The 16310-nt window shown below is 41.5% G+C and overlaps 1 protein-coding gene and 1 long non-coding RNA gene across 2 annotated transcripts in view; one reads left to right on the top strand and one right to left on the bottom strand.

The window, feature by feature from the left end:
• Positions 1 to 476: 476 nt before the first annotated feature.
• Positions 477 to 13509, bottom strand: LOC132013942 (uncharacterized). Its single transcript, XR_009403174.1, has 3 exons — positions 13149 to 13509; positions 7071 to 7260; positions 477 to 859 (listed from the first exon to the last, which is right to left on the bottom strand). It is a non-coding gene; the product is annotated as an uncharacterized LOC132013942 (long non-coding RNA).
• Positions 13510 to 13640: 131 nt separating this feature from the next.
• Positions 13641 to 16310, top strand: part of ACTR3 (actin related protein 3) — a 59094-nt gene continuing 56424 nt past the window's right edge. Inside the window, exon 1 of the mRNA XM_059394418.1 lies at positions 13641 to 13901. Coding sequence (XP_059250401.1) covers positions 13858 to 13901 — 44 coding nt within the window. The 5' untranslated portion in view covers positions 13641 to 13857. The remainder of the gene's footprint in view (positions 13902 to 16310) is intronic.

Genomic DNA, 16310 nt, shown 5'->3' on the forward strand with positions numbered 1-16310 from the left:
GAGAGTCCGATGCGGGACTCGATCCCAGGACCCTGAGATCATGACCTGAGCCGAAGGCAGTGGCTTTAACCCACTGAGCCACCCAGGCGCCCCTCATTGTGCTAATTTCTTTGTGGCATAGGCAAAGGAGCCTAGCAAATGGAGTTGGCAAGACCCAACTTCCTTCAATATAGACAGAGCAAGAGAAGGGCAATGAACTAGCACATACATATTGTAAATTATAAGTTGAGAAGCATAAAACAAGCTCCTGGAGATCAGGGGAAACAGGAACTTACAAATTTTCACAGTATTAGGTTATATCAAATGCATTTACACACACGGGGAAATAACAAAGAGTTAAAGAGGGATAGAGAGGTATAATTTGGTATCCATATATAAAAATTAAGTACAAATAACCAGTTTGAAATGTAGGCATTAGAATCCAAAAATTACTTTTTTTTTTAAGATTTTATTTATTCATTTGAGAGAGAGAGAAGGAGAGAACATGAGCAGGGGAGAGGGAGAAGTAGACTCCCCGCTGAACTGGGTGTCCAACCTGGGGCTTGATCTCAGGACCTGGAGATCATAATCTGAGCAGAAGGCAGGTGCTTAACCATGTGAGCCACTCAGGTACCCCTCAAAATACTTCTCTTAATTTTTGCTGATATCTTTGCTATTTTACATTTTTTGGTTCTCTGATGTTAATTCCCACATCTGTTTGGAAATTGTACTTTGTAATTACTGATATTAACTTGCTGACTTGTCATTGCTTTTTCTCATGAGGGTAGATTATAAAGGGAAGTTGTAAGTATTTGAATTTTCTGTTGATTTGAAACCCTGTAAATAAGATGTTCCAGTTCAGTAGTCAGTGGGCGCTCATCTGCAATAAGGAAGGCAAAAATAATAGGGAATTAAAGAAAAAAAAAAAAAGAATGATCCAATCAGTGAAGAAAGTGAAAACATATCCTTTCAGTTAGCCTTACATTTTCTGTCCTATTATTTATTTTGCATGGTAGTGACTCCTTGGGGCTTTAGCCTCTCTTATTTATTCCATGTACTACCAATGAGAAAAAGACTGATACCTTGAAGTACATACCACTCTACTTAAAAATAATCTCTGTAGATCCACATGCACTTATTTGGATAATTGAATTGAAAATTACTCCTTGTCTTTAATTAATTAGCTTAAAAGTTTTAGAAAGTAATTTTTTATTAATCAAGCTCTTTTTGGTAGAATTTAAATATCTGCGGCAGATGCCTGGTTCATTAATTACACATGCATCTTGCAATAATTAGTGTTTGGAAGAAAGCCCTGTATCTGGCATACTCTTATTCTTCATAAAAATGTGCATTTTGGAAAGTAATAAAGGAAGCATGTACAATTATAGAAATATAAGTTTATATACCCGCCCCCCCCACACGCACACACGAAGCCCTAACCTGTACAGATATAATGAGGCTGTAGCTGTATCTAGGTAATTAATAAAATTCATTTACTTAGAAACATAAGCATCAAGTATGTGCAGGCACTAGGCTAGGCTCTAAGAACATAGAGTCACATAATTCCTGGCTTCAGTTTATAAGCCAGAGAAAAAGCCTAAGTAGCTACTATAGGGGCTGTGAGAGATAACTATTGGCAGGGACCCCAAGTGGCACAAAGAAGGGAGGTATCCCCAGGTGAAGATCGTCAGCAAGTTTTGAAGCTCAGAACCGAGCCTCTGGATCTTGCATAGCCCAGTCCCAAGCCTTGGCTTCCTGCCCCTGGCAAGCTCCAGCTTGGTCCCCCACCTTGAGCTAACATCCCCCTGCGGTACACACAGCCACACCTCCTGCTTGCCTCTTACTTCCGGTTCTCAAGGACACCCTTCGCAAAGTAGATTCCCCCGCCTCCCTCCCCCCCCCGCCCCCACACACCACTTCCCACATCAAACAGATCATTTAGTCCCGAGGGTTACATTTCTCAGAAATATATCTGAGCGTTCACCTCCTCTGCACCCCCACTGCCTTGGCTGCCGTGTGGGTGCTAGCCATTTCTCAATTTGTTCTATCACAATGGTCTCCTAATCAGGTCTCTCCATCTCCTGTTTTGACCTGCTCTACTGCAACTTTCCACTGGCAAGGAGCTGTCTTTCCAAAACATGTTATTCTCTTTCCCAGTACCCTCTGAAGGATCCCCACAGTGGTTCTCTAAACTTGCATATGTTCCCGAATCACACAGGGAAATTTCTTAAAACACAGTCTTCCTTAACGCAAATTTCCGGAAGTGGTGCCTGAGCAATCTGTCTTTTTAACAAGCTCTCCAGATGGCTCTTTGCTGTCAGCTGGGTCCCAGTTTGGGAACCAGGGTTTTCGAACTGCAAGATCAAGTCCAAACTTAGCACAAGGAGTCATTCACCTTGACTCTGACCCTGTACACAGCTTATACCACAGCCACAATTATATCCTTTTTCTGAAACTCCCACGGTTCCTTTTAAGCTTTTGTGTTGCCGCACATGTCATTCTCTCCAGAATTACCTGTCACCCTCTTTGCCCTGGAAAGAATGCCCTACACCTTCTTTTTTGAAGCGTTGCCTGGTCTCTCAGCTGTGTAAGTTATGGGTCCTCCTCTGCTTCTAAAGACCTGTGCAAATCCCTTGCCATAGTGTTCTTTAACTTTTATTTGTGTGTTTCCGTCATTGCACTTTGACTTCTTCAGGGGGTGAGGCTGCAGATTACTCATCTCTCTAATCTTATGTCCAGCGTTGTTCCTGGTTCGTAACTGGCCCATGCATAAATGAACAAATGGAGAAATGAATGAGCAGAGTTCTAGTTACACTGTGATAAAAATTAGCTATGTATGAGGCCATTACTCTTTATGGACTGAATAATTATATGCCTTCCAATGGAATACGATTAAGTGAAGTTAGCACAAGCTCATCAGCATTAGAGATGAAATGGAAACCAAAATAAACAAATGCTACTGCAAAAACATAATGATTGCTTTCCCAGTACAGGATTGAGGGAATAATTAAGCATTTAAATTAATGTAATGTTTGGCAGATGTCCAACATCTTAATTTTTCTTTTGCCTTTGTTTTCATTTATGGACTGTCAGTATACACATACACATACCATGCATCTTTTTTTTTTCCAAATTCAACAATATTTTTCAGCATATTTCAGTTTTTCCTGGTATTACAGTATCCTCTTCTAGAGGGTTGGTAGTTTTTTGTTTTTTGTTTTTTTTTTTTTTTTTTTTAATGAAAATACCAGGAGCACCCAACCACTAAGCAAGAAATTAGCACTTAATTGTATATCAGTTTACGATTCAATGTAAATTTAATAGATTTTGTTTTTCTTTGCCTTATATTCATTACTTCTATTTGGGTAATAAGCACTTTTTCCGCTGTGTGACTATGCCTCCTCCACTTCCTATACAGGTACTTCTTTTTGATGGAATTTGTAGGGAAGAGGTAGAGTATGTGACTCAGGCTTAGCCAACTAGCTCCAGTGAAGTGGCCAGGAAGGACACCCAATGCATACCAGCCAATGAGAGCTACTCCCAATTCCTTTGTTCAGGCCATTGAGAAAGATGTGCTCTCTGCCCCGCTGTTGATGAACTGTTAGAACATAGGCCGCTTTTGCCACTGTGTTAGTAAAGCTGCCTGAGAATGACCACAGTGGCAGGCAAAGCCAAAAAGAGAGAGGCAGATTCTGCTGTTTTTGAGCTTTGCATCCAGCGACACTTGAACCCAGTTGCCTCTCGGAATTTACACTTATTTGAAATCACTCATTCTAAAGAATTTTTTTTTTTTTAATTTTTGAGCTGATTTGAGTTTGGCTTCTCTAATTTACCATCGTAAGTGTCTCTACCTACTAGAAATTATGCCAAGATTTTATAACATCATTGAATTTGTTATAGTTCGCAAGAATTGTTTGAATTTTCTTTCTTTTAAAAAATATATTTTATGTATTTATTTGAGAGAGAGAGAGAACAAGCAGGGGGAGAGGCAGGCAGAGGAAGAGGGAGAATCAGGCTCACCACTGAGCTGGATCTCAGAACCCTGGCCCAAGACAGATGTCTAACCAACTGAGCCACCCAGGCACCCCAATCGTTTGGATTTTCAATATAGCTCTTATCATCTATGAACCTCTAGAGACATATTTAAGTAGAGATACACTGTACTAGTTTGTTGTGAGATCTTAAATAAGTCACTTAGTTCTGTGCTCCAGTTTACTCATTTGTTAATACCAAGACTCTCATGTACAATTATTATTCTATGAGAAAAACACTGACTTCATGTTAGAGCAGTTGACTACTATTTAAGTATCACAATTTCCTAGGCATATATGCTGTTGTGGTACATGGTGCATGTCGGGGTAGGTTGGGGTTGGGGGGAACAAGCACACGGAGAAAGTTCAATGACTTCATTTTGGATAATTCCATACAGTTAAGTAATTTATTATTTATCATATTGTTATTATTAGTTTCTTCTATAATTAGTGGACTTGTTCCAGAAATGTGAGAACTGTTACAGGTTGTCAAATCTACCAAAGGATGAAAATAAATGTGTCTCAACAAATGTATTCACAATTTAGTTTCTTCTCCTCAAACTGGAACCAAATGCAGTTTTAAATTGGAATGAGAAGCCAGGACATTTTTGAAATATGTGTTTTCAAGAGCATTGCAATGCCTGAGAGGCAAGCAGGAAAAAAAAAAAGCAATAAATATTTAAAAATCTGAGTTACTCCAAAACTAGAATCGATTTTAATAAAATAGCATAATGTGTTAAACTAAATGCAATGCACACATTGAGCCACAATGTAATTTTAGAGAACTAAGAATGTACTTCTTTTTATCTTTCATTGAAAAAATAATGAGGGTACCATTTCCTGGAGCATTTTTTTCTGTAATTGACAGGCATATATATGTGACCTCCAGTTCATCTACACCTAACAAAAGTCACTGTAACCTATAATATGTGTATGCCTTCCCTCTCAAATCTGTATTTTCTAGTTTTAGGTATTAATACTTAAATTAATGACTTGCTCCTAAACAAATTGAACTTCCTCTGACTGGGTTATCCTAAAAGCTTTCTATGGTTATGTTGTGGCATTTGCATTGGAGTTTCAGTCTGGCTAACTTCAGCAATTTTCCTCTTATCTTATTAGACTTTTTATATTACAAAATTGATGTGTATTCATTGTAACAAGACAGGAAATTCAGAGTTAAAGGAAAAAGTCAATAACCTCCCCCTTCAGTCGCATCTCCTTTTAGATTTCCATTGTTTTCTGTGCAATCTTCCATAATGTCTCTATGTTTAAACCACATATAAGTAGGTACCGTGGTCCCCTTCATCCTTGGACAATATATTCCAAGATTTCCAGTGGATTCCCAAAACCGTGGGTAATACTGGTCCCTATATATGTTTGTCCTGTATGTACATGCCTATAATCAAGTTTAATTTATAAATTAGGCACAGTCAGAGGTTAACAATAACTTCCAGTAAGACAGAACAATTATAAATATAACAACATACTGTAATGAAGGTTATGTGATTGTGGTCTCTCTCACTCTGTCTCAAGATGTCTTATTGCTCTTGTCATGATGACGTAAGATGATAAAATGCCTATGTGATGTGATGAAGTAGGCGAACGACACAAGTGTTGTGATATGGTGTTAGGCTACTATTGACCTTTGAGGCTACTTCAGGAGTGTCATCTGTTTGCAGACCGTGGCTGTCCCTAGGTGACTGAAACCACAGAAAGCAAGACTGTGGAAAGGGGAGGGTAAGGTACATATATAGTGATGAAAAAAAACCTCTTTAAAGGCCTGATATACAAAGGAAGCCATTGTAGCTTTCATTCTAAATCAACATGACTGTACATAAACTTTGTTCAAACCCAGAGCCTGATTTATGGCCTGCCATGCACGCATTGTACATCTGCTTTGTGAATGAGTAGCCTAATGGGAAACTGTCTTATCCTTGAGATATCCATCAGTGCTCCCACTGCCTGCAATGCTTTACGATAAAATTCATGATTCCTCTCTATATGTGAATCTATAAGTTGCTGAGCTTTGATAAGATGTAGAAAGTACTTAACTCTGTTAAAGACAGTTCATTCTCTGGAGCACATTCTTCCCTGTAAAGAACATGTTCCCCAGGCAGCGGTCTTCACTTGGGCTCGAATTAAACTCTCCTTACTTTTAGAGGTTCTAAAAGGTTTCTTCATTTTGTGTCATGCAGGAGGTCTTCCTTCCTTTCTCCCTTTCTTACCCCCCGCTTTTGTGCATCTTTCCAAATATTAGATCACACTACAAATCCAAGGTCACAAACTGGTGGCCTTTGGTCTAGATACAGCAAAGAAAACGTTTTGTTGGCAAAATATTGGGGAAAATTTAATATGAAAAACTGGAAGATCTGGCTCCACATGCCTACATGGCGATAATATTACTGATGCTGTATGGGCTTTCGAATTTAATATGGTCTCTCCAGTCCCTATTGATCACCCACGGCATTATCAATCAGGATGAGATTCAGCTGCATATAACTAAAAACACCCAATTATGGTGGCTTAACCACTAAGGGTTTATTTTTCTCTTATGTAAAATAAGCCTGAATGTAGGTGGTCAAGGGCTAATATGGCACTTCAGGGCCATATGGAACCTGAGCTCCTTCCATTTTTCTGCCCCATCTTCCTTAGGACATGGCTCCTGGTCTCAAGGTCAGTTAACCATTCATAGCGGCTGAAGAGCTCCAGGTACTTTATCCACGGTGTAGGCAGAAGAAAAGCAAAGGGGAAAAAATTGGTATTCTGAGTAAACTTTTTTTAAAGTTATTTTCTAGAAACTCCACTACTTCTACTTGTATCTCACTGGCCAAAACTTAATTGCACTGCCACAATCAGCTGCAAATGCAATTGAGAAATATTGCCTTTTTTGGGGCACACAGGCTCATTAGTAAAATTCAGGTATTGTTACTAAGGAGAAGACAAAATACCAGTCTCTGCTACATTGTCCTGCAGGTTATTACTGACATATGGAAGAGATTGTGAATGCCTCTTAAGACCCAAGCTCCCCTTCTTCTATGTTAGAAGAAACCTGAGATTTACCTGGTCAGAGAGGAACTTGAAGAATGTATCTCTAGGGCACCTCGGTGGTTCAGTCCTTTAAGTGTCTGCCTTCGGCTCAGGTCATGATCCCAGGGTCCTGGGATCAAGTCCCACGTTGGGCTCCTTGCTCAGCAGGTGTCTGCTTCTCCCTCTCCCTCTGCTTACTGCTCTGCTTGCTTGTGCTCTCTCTCTGTGTCAAATAGGTAAATAAAATCTTAAAAAAAAAAAAGAATGTATTTCTAAAACTCCAAATTTTAAAAATAATTCTTCATGATCATAATCTTCTCTCCCTCCTATTATAGTACTTTTATTTTTTTAGGATTCACCAAAATGGGATTCCTAAGACTAATACATACTAATACACATAAATTAAAAAAATTGAGATCAATGGCTAACTTCGTAGGAAGTGGGGCAATTCATGTTCTCAGAACGGTGTACAATGCAAGTGCATGTACACTTATCAGCTCTGCATATTTTTCTCATTTTATCGTATTTCTTTTAAGATTGTATTTATTTATTTGAGAGAGGATGAGTGAGAGGGAGTGTGCATAAGCAGGGGGAGGGACAAAGAGAGAGGGAGAAATAGACTCCCTGCTGAGAAGGAGCCCAGCTTCATCATCCCCCTGGGATCATGACCTAAGCCCAAGGCATCCACTTAACCAACTGAACCACCCAGGTGCCTCTTTTTTCTCATTTTAAATGTTGTGAAGTGTGGGTTAAAGATGTTACCATTGTTTAATTTGTATTTCCCTTACTATCAGCAATGAAAAGCCTCTTTTTCTATGATAGTTGTCTATTTTAATTGTCTTACTCCTCTGTAGGGAGTTTATGTTAATAGCCTTTGCCAATGTTTCTGTTGGATTATTTGCACTTTAATTATTGTTTTTAACTCTTAGAATATTAACCTTTGTTATATGTAATATAAATATTTTTTTAATCTATAATTTCTAGAAAAAGCTTTAGCCAATGAAAATCCAATTGTTTATATAACCAAGTCTTTCTGTTAATAGCTATGAGTCTCTACTTAAGAAAGTCTCTCCCACTTTGAGATTATACAAATATTTTCCTAAATTTTATTCTAATATATTTAGAGTCTTATTTTTGTTCTTTAACTAATTCATTCAATTGATATTTGTTGTGCACTTGTTATCAGCCCATTCCTTTTCAGATTTTAGAGGGCATGTTTTTCTGGTTGAGATAGATAATAAGCAAATAAACCAGTATATAAAAAAGGCATTTCATTAGAAAATTAAAACATGGTGACATGGGGGAGTGAGAAAGTCTCCTTGAGAATCGGTGGTCAGAACAGGCTGTCCTGAGCAAATGAAATTTAAATGGATTCTGGAATAACTAATGATAGGACAGAAGTCCAGGGAAAAGACACAGGTAGAAACAGCCTCAGTGTGTGTGAGGAAGAGCAAGAAGGCTTATGTGGCTAACTCATGAGGGACAGGAGAAGTTGGAAAGGGAGGCAGGCACCCGGATACAATGGGCTTAGCAGACCACAATGAGGAATATGGATTTTACTCTATATTGAAGATTTATGTAGTCTATCTGCAACTTGTGTTTATATGTAATATGATGTATGTGGGAGGGGGTGAGGGAGTCTAACCTGTATTTTCTTTCCAACTGATTTATATATTAAATAAACTTCATTTTTTTGCAGTGGTGATGGAGACCAGATAGTGATAGATCCCACAGATTCTCACCTCCTTTCAAACACTGTACAATATTATTACTATATGAAATATATTTTCAATTGAAATGAAGCATATAATGAGTATAAGATATTTTATCCCAGGGATGTAGCCATGGAGTAAAATCATTCCAGAACTTCATTTTAGAAGTTTGTGGGCAGTAGCAGTTGAGAAAGTCACTTATGAAAACTAGTTTTATTACTTTATAGTCACACAAAGCAGTTCCATCAAAAAAACAGCTCTAGTTGATCTGCCATTTTATTCACTGAACTTGAGCTCTTACACAAATGACTTTTGACCAATTCCAAAATCAAATCTAACCACAAAAGGCCAAGACCAGCCACCAAGGGAGACATTTAAGAGAATGTGCCATGGGCTCTGAAGGCAAGTCTGTAGGAGATCTTCTAAAAATATTCTGCACAATGGTAGCATGAAAAGAGTAAGCATGTAGGCCACAAGATAACCTCTGTGATGAGGAGGACACATTTTTGGATGTTTAAGTCTGTATGTCTAGGTAATAAGTAAGAGTCATTAATTTAAAATTACACCACCGTCCTCTTGATTTGTCCATATAAGATCATTCTCTAATTTATAATATCCTTTCCTAAAATTCAAGCTTTAAACAACCCCATAGGTTATTTCTGCAAATTTATAGATTAAAATAGATTAAAGAATTCATTCTCAAGTCTCTTTCTCTTTTTTTAAGATTTTATTTATTTATTTATTTGAGAGACAGAGCTTGAGTGCATGAGCCAGAAGGGCAGAAAGAAGGGAAGAGAGAATCTTAAGCTGACTCTGTATTGCACTCTGAGATTGACACAGGGCTCCATTTCACGACCCTGAGATGACAACCTGAGCCAAAACCAACAGCCAGACGCTTAACCAACTGAGCCACCCAGGAATCCCCACCCTCAAGTGTCTTGATTCTAAGTTCAGTGCTGTCTCTACACTAAGTTAGTTGACTAAGATCACACAATGGGACTAGGGAGAAGCCAAGATTCACAGCCATTTCCTCTCACCATTAGGCTGTATGGACAGCTTGACCATTTATCTATCTGCCCTTAATCAATATTCTTTGTGGATTTGATTGGTCTGCTAATTTGCAAATAGTCATCCTTGCAGCAAGTACTTAGGTTGATTTAAAAGCAACAACATCATGTAGATCCTGGGTGGCTCAGTGGGTTAAAGCCTCTGTCTTTGGCTCAGGTCATGATCCCAGGGTCCTGGGATCGAGTTCTGCATCTACTCTCTGCTTAGCAGGGAGCCAGCTTCCTCTTCTCTCTCTGCCTGCCTCTCTGACTACTTTTGATCTGTCAAATAAATAAAATCTTTAAAAAAAAATAACATTTCTCATTTTAACATAATGGAGATTGAGTGATACGTGAGTTTCTTGGACATTTAAGATCCAGAAACGTTTGCTAAATTGGCCTTAAAACACAAATAACTTAGGAAATCTCACAGTAACTGGTTAACTAGTATATCAGTCAAAATTAAACAATGCTGTGGCATTACAACTAAAGAGCCCTGAAAAGAGCTGGGCTTTGGTCCGGGTCCTGTTCCCTAGTTTCTCTGAGATACTGGGAAAGTCACTTAAATTCTGTTGTCCTCTGTATCACTTAGTATTCTTAAATTTGATGTAAGCAATGAAAGCTGATTACTACCAATTTAAGCAAAAGGGGCTTTCTTGGAAAGATATTACAAGACTCACAAATGCTTGAAATGTTGGGTACCCGGCTTAGAAAGTGACAAGTTGATCTGAACTAAAAGGAAATTGGGGTGCTATTAGGGATGAATGGGTATGGGGCAAACAAACCCCACCCATCCACCACTGCTTTCCTTTTCTTGTCTAAGGATGATCTCTGTGAGCCCTTCTAGCTCCGACATCCTCTGCTTCTCTGTATTTGGAGGAGGAAGGGCACATATGCAAATAGGGTGGTCAGATGCACTCTCGCTAGATGTGCATCTGAAGGCTGCATGACGCTGAGGAAGGCTGAACCACAGCAACACTCCAGAGGCTCACCAATTCTGGCACTAGGAAGTAGGAAGTAGGAGGGGTCTTAAGCAAGCAAAGTGTTTTTGGGTAGACAAATTATGAGGAACAAGCATAAATAATGCCATCAGTGAGTGTTAGAAGCTTCCAAAGGTTTCTAACAGTTGCATCTTTTACAAAGAGCAGACTTGACTCCATGAAAGAGACTATCCTAGAAGCTTCCCTTATGCTGATGAGATACAGTATCTAGCACTGACCTGAGCTGCATATTTGAATACAATCTCTATGTAAATGTTGAAGAGCTTCCCAGATCAAAAGTTGAAAACTTTTCAAACAGTTGAAAACTGGTAGCCTGCAGGTCAGATATAGCCTGCAGAGAATTAGTTACCAACAGATAAAAAATATAGATTATCCCCCCACAAAGGGAAGTTTGGGCAACACTGCGTCTACATCTCTGTGGAGCAAGTTTTCTACTGCCTTTGGTGGGGATGTGGACTCTCCATATCACCAAACCTCCTCAGGGTCCTCTTTACACATAATGCACCTGTTTGGACCCTGGGAGCATTCCAGTTCCTGACCCTTGATGTAACTATTTCTGTGACAAACCACACATGGCCTGTATGTGAGCAGCCATCTTGAGGATCCACCAGTGTGGGTTTCCCTGATGGACCTGTTTAAGTTCCAACCTCGGTTCTCAGGACCCATTTGGTAAGATCCTTTTGCTCCTGACTTACTACTGGTATTGCTGGAAACAACTGTTTACCCCAACCAACCCACATTTCCCTTTTCTGACACAGCTGATCTTCAGGTATCTTTTCTCAAAGATGAAATGACCTTAAATGACCTTAAATATCTGCTGTTGTGAAAGGCAGCAAAGAATCCTCACTTAGTGTCTTCTAAAATGTAGGGAGAAAAGCAACTATGCATCTGAACAGAGAACCGCTTCTGCATGACTTCTTGGAAGACAATCACTGAGGAAAGCCTCCCCAGAGGATTATTTATCTGTTTTCTGTGAGTAGCTGTGGATGTGCTGGGCACTAGTTGGTGATGATGATTTCTCTAAGTTGTCTCTCTGCATGTTTGGTCCCATCTGGATGTTACTGCTCACATAATTCCTATCCCTGGTTTATAGCACACAATGTATTATAAGACCATTCACTTCCATCTTTAATTTGTGGGGTCCATTCTCTACCAAGCAGCCACCTTTCCTTGCTTAAATCTCTTTGATGGCTTCCAGGCTGCTTTTAGAAGTCTACAAATCCTTGTATTTTGATTCTTCTTATCTCCCTGGCTCCATCTCCCATTGCAACTTCCCTGACTCACTTCACTTTGACCATTTGGGTCTTCTTTGAATTGGTGAAAGGATCCAAGCTCTTTCCCACCTCAGGTCCTTGACTTGCCATTTCCTGTTCTGGAGGGCTCCCCTTCCTCCTCACCCTTTTCCCTATCTCCTGCCTCATCTTTAAAATGTCACTTTGTCAGAGAAGCCTTCCCTATATTCCACTTCCCTCCCATTCTCCCACCCTTAATTTTCATTTCTCATAGCCCCCTGCTCTCTGGTATTGCTTTTAACACAATTTATGTTTTCCCACTAAACTGTGAACTCTTGAGATAAGGACCTTATCTATTTTGTGCCCAATGACTACTCAGGAGCAGTAGGGTCCCTGCCATAATTGAGTAGGTGAGCAATACTTACCTGTCAGATAGGTGAAAAGCCCACTTTCCATCTCGCAGCCCAGTCTAACAACTTACTTTTAACTTCTGTTGTGAATAAGACATCCCTTCTTAGGGAAAATATTTTTTATTTCAGCTACATAAGCAAATTGATGATTTATCGGAAGATAAATCGGGTGGAAAGCTGTTAAACTTCTAGGTTCCCCAGGTGGGGTCCCACGCCATCACCCGATAACTTGTTGGAAATGCACATTACCAGGCCCTTCTCCGGACCGCCTAAACAGGAAACTCCAGGCATGTGGCCCAGCAATCTGTTTCAGCAAGCCTTCCAGGTAACTCTGATGCACATTTAAGTTTGAAAACCATTGTTCTAGGCTTTCCAGTTTTTAACCTTTTTTTCCTAATTTTTTTGGTATAATCCTGCTGGTAAAACAGTAAAAGCCTGAACTATTGCAGAGGTTATCTTTGCCGTCATCCAAAAGCCTTGAATAACGGACCGTTCGTTTATAGAGAACATTATGTAGAACGCACTCCGAGGAGGTTTGTCTTCCTCGTGGGTACAGGCCTGCCCCTGGGGTGGCCTACAATCTAGACAATGTTGTAACACTTGTCCTGTGCAATGTAACAATGCACAGGTGTAAATGACTAAAAACTCCGCACGCAGGCAGAAGGGATACGGAGCAAGCCTTTGATTACCCATCCCACCCGAGTGCTCACCCTCGGTCTGATATCGCTCATTTCCACCCAGAAAAGCGGACTCTCCAAGTTACAAGAAGGTTGTGTGTAGAACGTTTTCTATTAAGCCAGTTTTCCCCGGGGAAATGGAGAAGATATTCGCGGCTGGGGGTTGCAGTTCCTCCATCCTAGCACATTAGTAATTGAAACTAAAGAACCCTTCCAGCTTCAGGAGAATCAGAGGCTCCGGCCGACTTCCCCGCCCCTACCCTCTGGGAAAACCCGAAGTGGACTTCATTAACGTCGGGACGTGAGCAGCAGCGGGCGGCAGCACGTCACTGCGCATGCTCTCTCGCCCCTCCCGCTCGGAGCCGGAAGGGGGAGCGCTCGCGGCCTGGGCCTGGCCTGGCCGGGGCGGCGGCACCGGCGGCCATCTTGGCTTCCCGGGGCAAGGCGGCGTGGGGGGAAGAAGTTGTAGGGTGGGGGCAGGAGGGAGGAGGAGGGGAGAGAGGGGGAGGAGGCCGCGGCGGGGCAGGGCGGGGACTGTCTGCCCGCCTGGGTTGCGGAAGTGGTAGCCGCTGACCGAGCCTGCTGCTTTCTCGCTACTGCTTCGGCTTCCCGGCTCCCCCCCCGGACGGAGACGGCGGCCCGGCTGTGGATGGTCAGATAGCTCCGATCTCCTGCCGCCAATCCCTGGCCCCAATCAGCACGGAGCAGACGGCGGCAGCGGCAGTAGCAGGCGAGGAGGAAGATGGCGGGACGGCTGCCGGCCTGTGTGGTGGACTGTGGCACGGGGTAAGGGGGCTGACGGGCGGGGGAGGGGGTGGGGAAACTGAAGCGGAGGTGGGAAAATGGCGGGGGTGGGTGGAGGTCGGCAGATGTGTGCTGCGGCAAGGTGGTGCCGCCGGCCGTGTCAATCTTAGCCGCGCCGTGTTGCCAGGGGTGGGGCCCGGAGCCAGGGCCTCCCTTGTTGCCTGGCTTCACCCGCTGGGACCGGGGCGGGGGCGCGGGGCCGAGAAACCCCTTGGGAGCGGCTTGCTCCGTGCGACCCCTCCCAGCCCTTCCCCCATCGCGGTGGGCAGCGCCGCCCAAGGAGACGTGGGGCCGGTCGCCCCTCCAGGGCCCGCGGTGCGGTCGGGGTGGTCTCAGACCCCGTGCACCCGGCTCTCCTTTGCCTCCATGTCCCTTCCTGCCCGTGGATTTGGGGACCGAGTGGATCGAGCGCGGGGACAGCCGGCAGAGGAGCGAGAAAAGAGAAGCACTCCTTGTAGGTTTTGCAAGATTGCTGTGACAACACTCTGCCCAGGGGTGTGGGTGGGGAAAGGGAAGAATCAGACTCTGAAAATGGGAACCTAGGTCGGGGCTTTTATTTGACCACCCACCTCCTCTCCTATTCCGACTCCGGTCTTTCCCATCTCCTACTGCGCCTATACCGGTGGACCAAGTCACATTTTAATTTGAGAGAGAAAGATGTCATGTGTTACTTCTCTTGCCTCAAAAAAGTCCCCCAGTGAGCAAGCGCGCTGCAACTTCCTTAGTTTTGTCAAAGCCGCTTCCTGCTTTCAGTCTTTTATACCCTTATAAGGTAGTTTTTCGCTTCCAACCTGAACACATCTTATTAGAACTTTCAAAATTAAGCGTATTCCAAACATTGAATTACAGGTGCCAGTTACCAGTTTATGTGAACTTAAAAATATATATGCATTGATGTTTCGTGGGGCGGGAGGACGGGAAGCACTAAAGAAAATAGGTTGTGTGCGTTCGTTTTGTGAAGGTATCTCAAAATCGAGAAGGAAGGTGTAGAGCTATAAAGGGGCATGGTTGCTTTTCATGGAGTTACCAGATCTGTAGGATAGCCTTTTTAACTGTAGACTGCCGTTAAAGTGCATAAACACGCATTTTAGAGTTTTGGCACACTTTGTATTTTCATTAGAAATACTGTCTATATTTTAATGTGGAATGACTTCTTAATGTTGCAGTGTTGGGAGTGTGTGTCCTGTGCCGATATATGGTTATATTTCTAATTCCCAAAATAATCCAGTGGGCGGGGGGTTATGAGAGGTAGAGTATTAGCGAAGTTTCCCTCCTTTCATTATTCACCAGACTTTTGTTGTTTAAGGTATTGTATACACAGACGCCTCATTCGGTTTGTTCTCTGTAAAACAGCTCTAGCTCTAGTCTTCATGCTCTGAACTTTGGTAGTGTGCCTTTCCAAAATCCCAGCCGTGCATGAGGAAACACCGATTTATTAGCTTTTCCTTTGGGAAACAAGAGCCTACTTTAGCCTTGGAACTTCTAAATGTATTGTTTTGATGGACAGCTTATTAAATATTTTTTAAATCCTGTCTAATGTTCTTGAGCCTATATATATATATTTTTTTTTTTTCTTTTTTTTCCTCCTCAAATTGGTGAGTAGTTTCATGCTTAGGGTCAGTTTTAAAATTAGATTAGTCCGAGTGAGAAGGAATTTTCAGGTGTGTTTTGTTAAAGTGAAAAATACTGCTACATAATTAATAATTTATGCTTTAGAAATTATTGGGTTGTTAATAAAATTAGTGTAGATAATTGTAGTCCTAACAACTAACATGGTAACAAGTAAGATGTTACTTTTTCTCACTGTTTTTCCCCTTTCGAAATCAGTTCTGGTTATTTTTGCGTTAGTATATTTCATTGAGGTTAACTGTCCTTAAGTGACCTCCTTCTGATAGGGCAACCCTGAATTTGAAACACATGCTGAGTGACCAGGAGATGTGAGAGGGGTTCAGTCCATACTTAGGGTTATTTTTGTGTTAATATTTCAGTTATTACTACCTTATTACATTTTACTTGAATGCATTAATTTTACCTCACAAGGTGAGGTAGTTAACTGGACACTCATGATTTAAATGGAACTAATTAGGATTCCCCATTGCCTTTCACCTTTTTTTTTAACCATCTGTCAGAGCTCCATTTATTTTGGTCTTCAAAAGGTTTTTGGTCTTTTGTGTTGCCTATTAATGCAACTCCTGGAAAGTCACACCTGCAGCTTTATTAGCACGAAGTGGATAGCTCTTTGAAATTGGGACTGTGATAAGCATATTTAAGTAAGGCCTTCACGGGGAGTTTTATGTTCCAGAGCACTGTGGTCCCCAGATGCAAATTGTGTGCCTGTAATTTGTGCTTTAGAGAATGCTTCATCTATTTGGTCTATAATTACAATTACCC

This window comes from Mustela nigripes, chromosome 3, assembly GCF_022355385.1.
Source record: "Mustela nigripes isolate SB6536 chromosome 3, MUSNIG.SB6536, whole genome shotgun sequence".
Lineage (NCBI taxonomy): Eukaryota > Metazoa > Chordata > Mammalia > Carnivora > Mustelidae > Mustela > Mustela nigripes.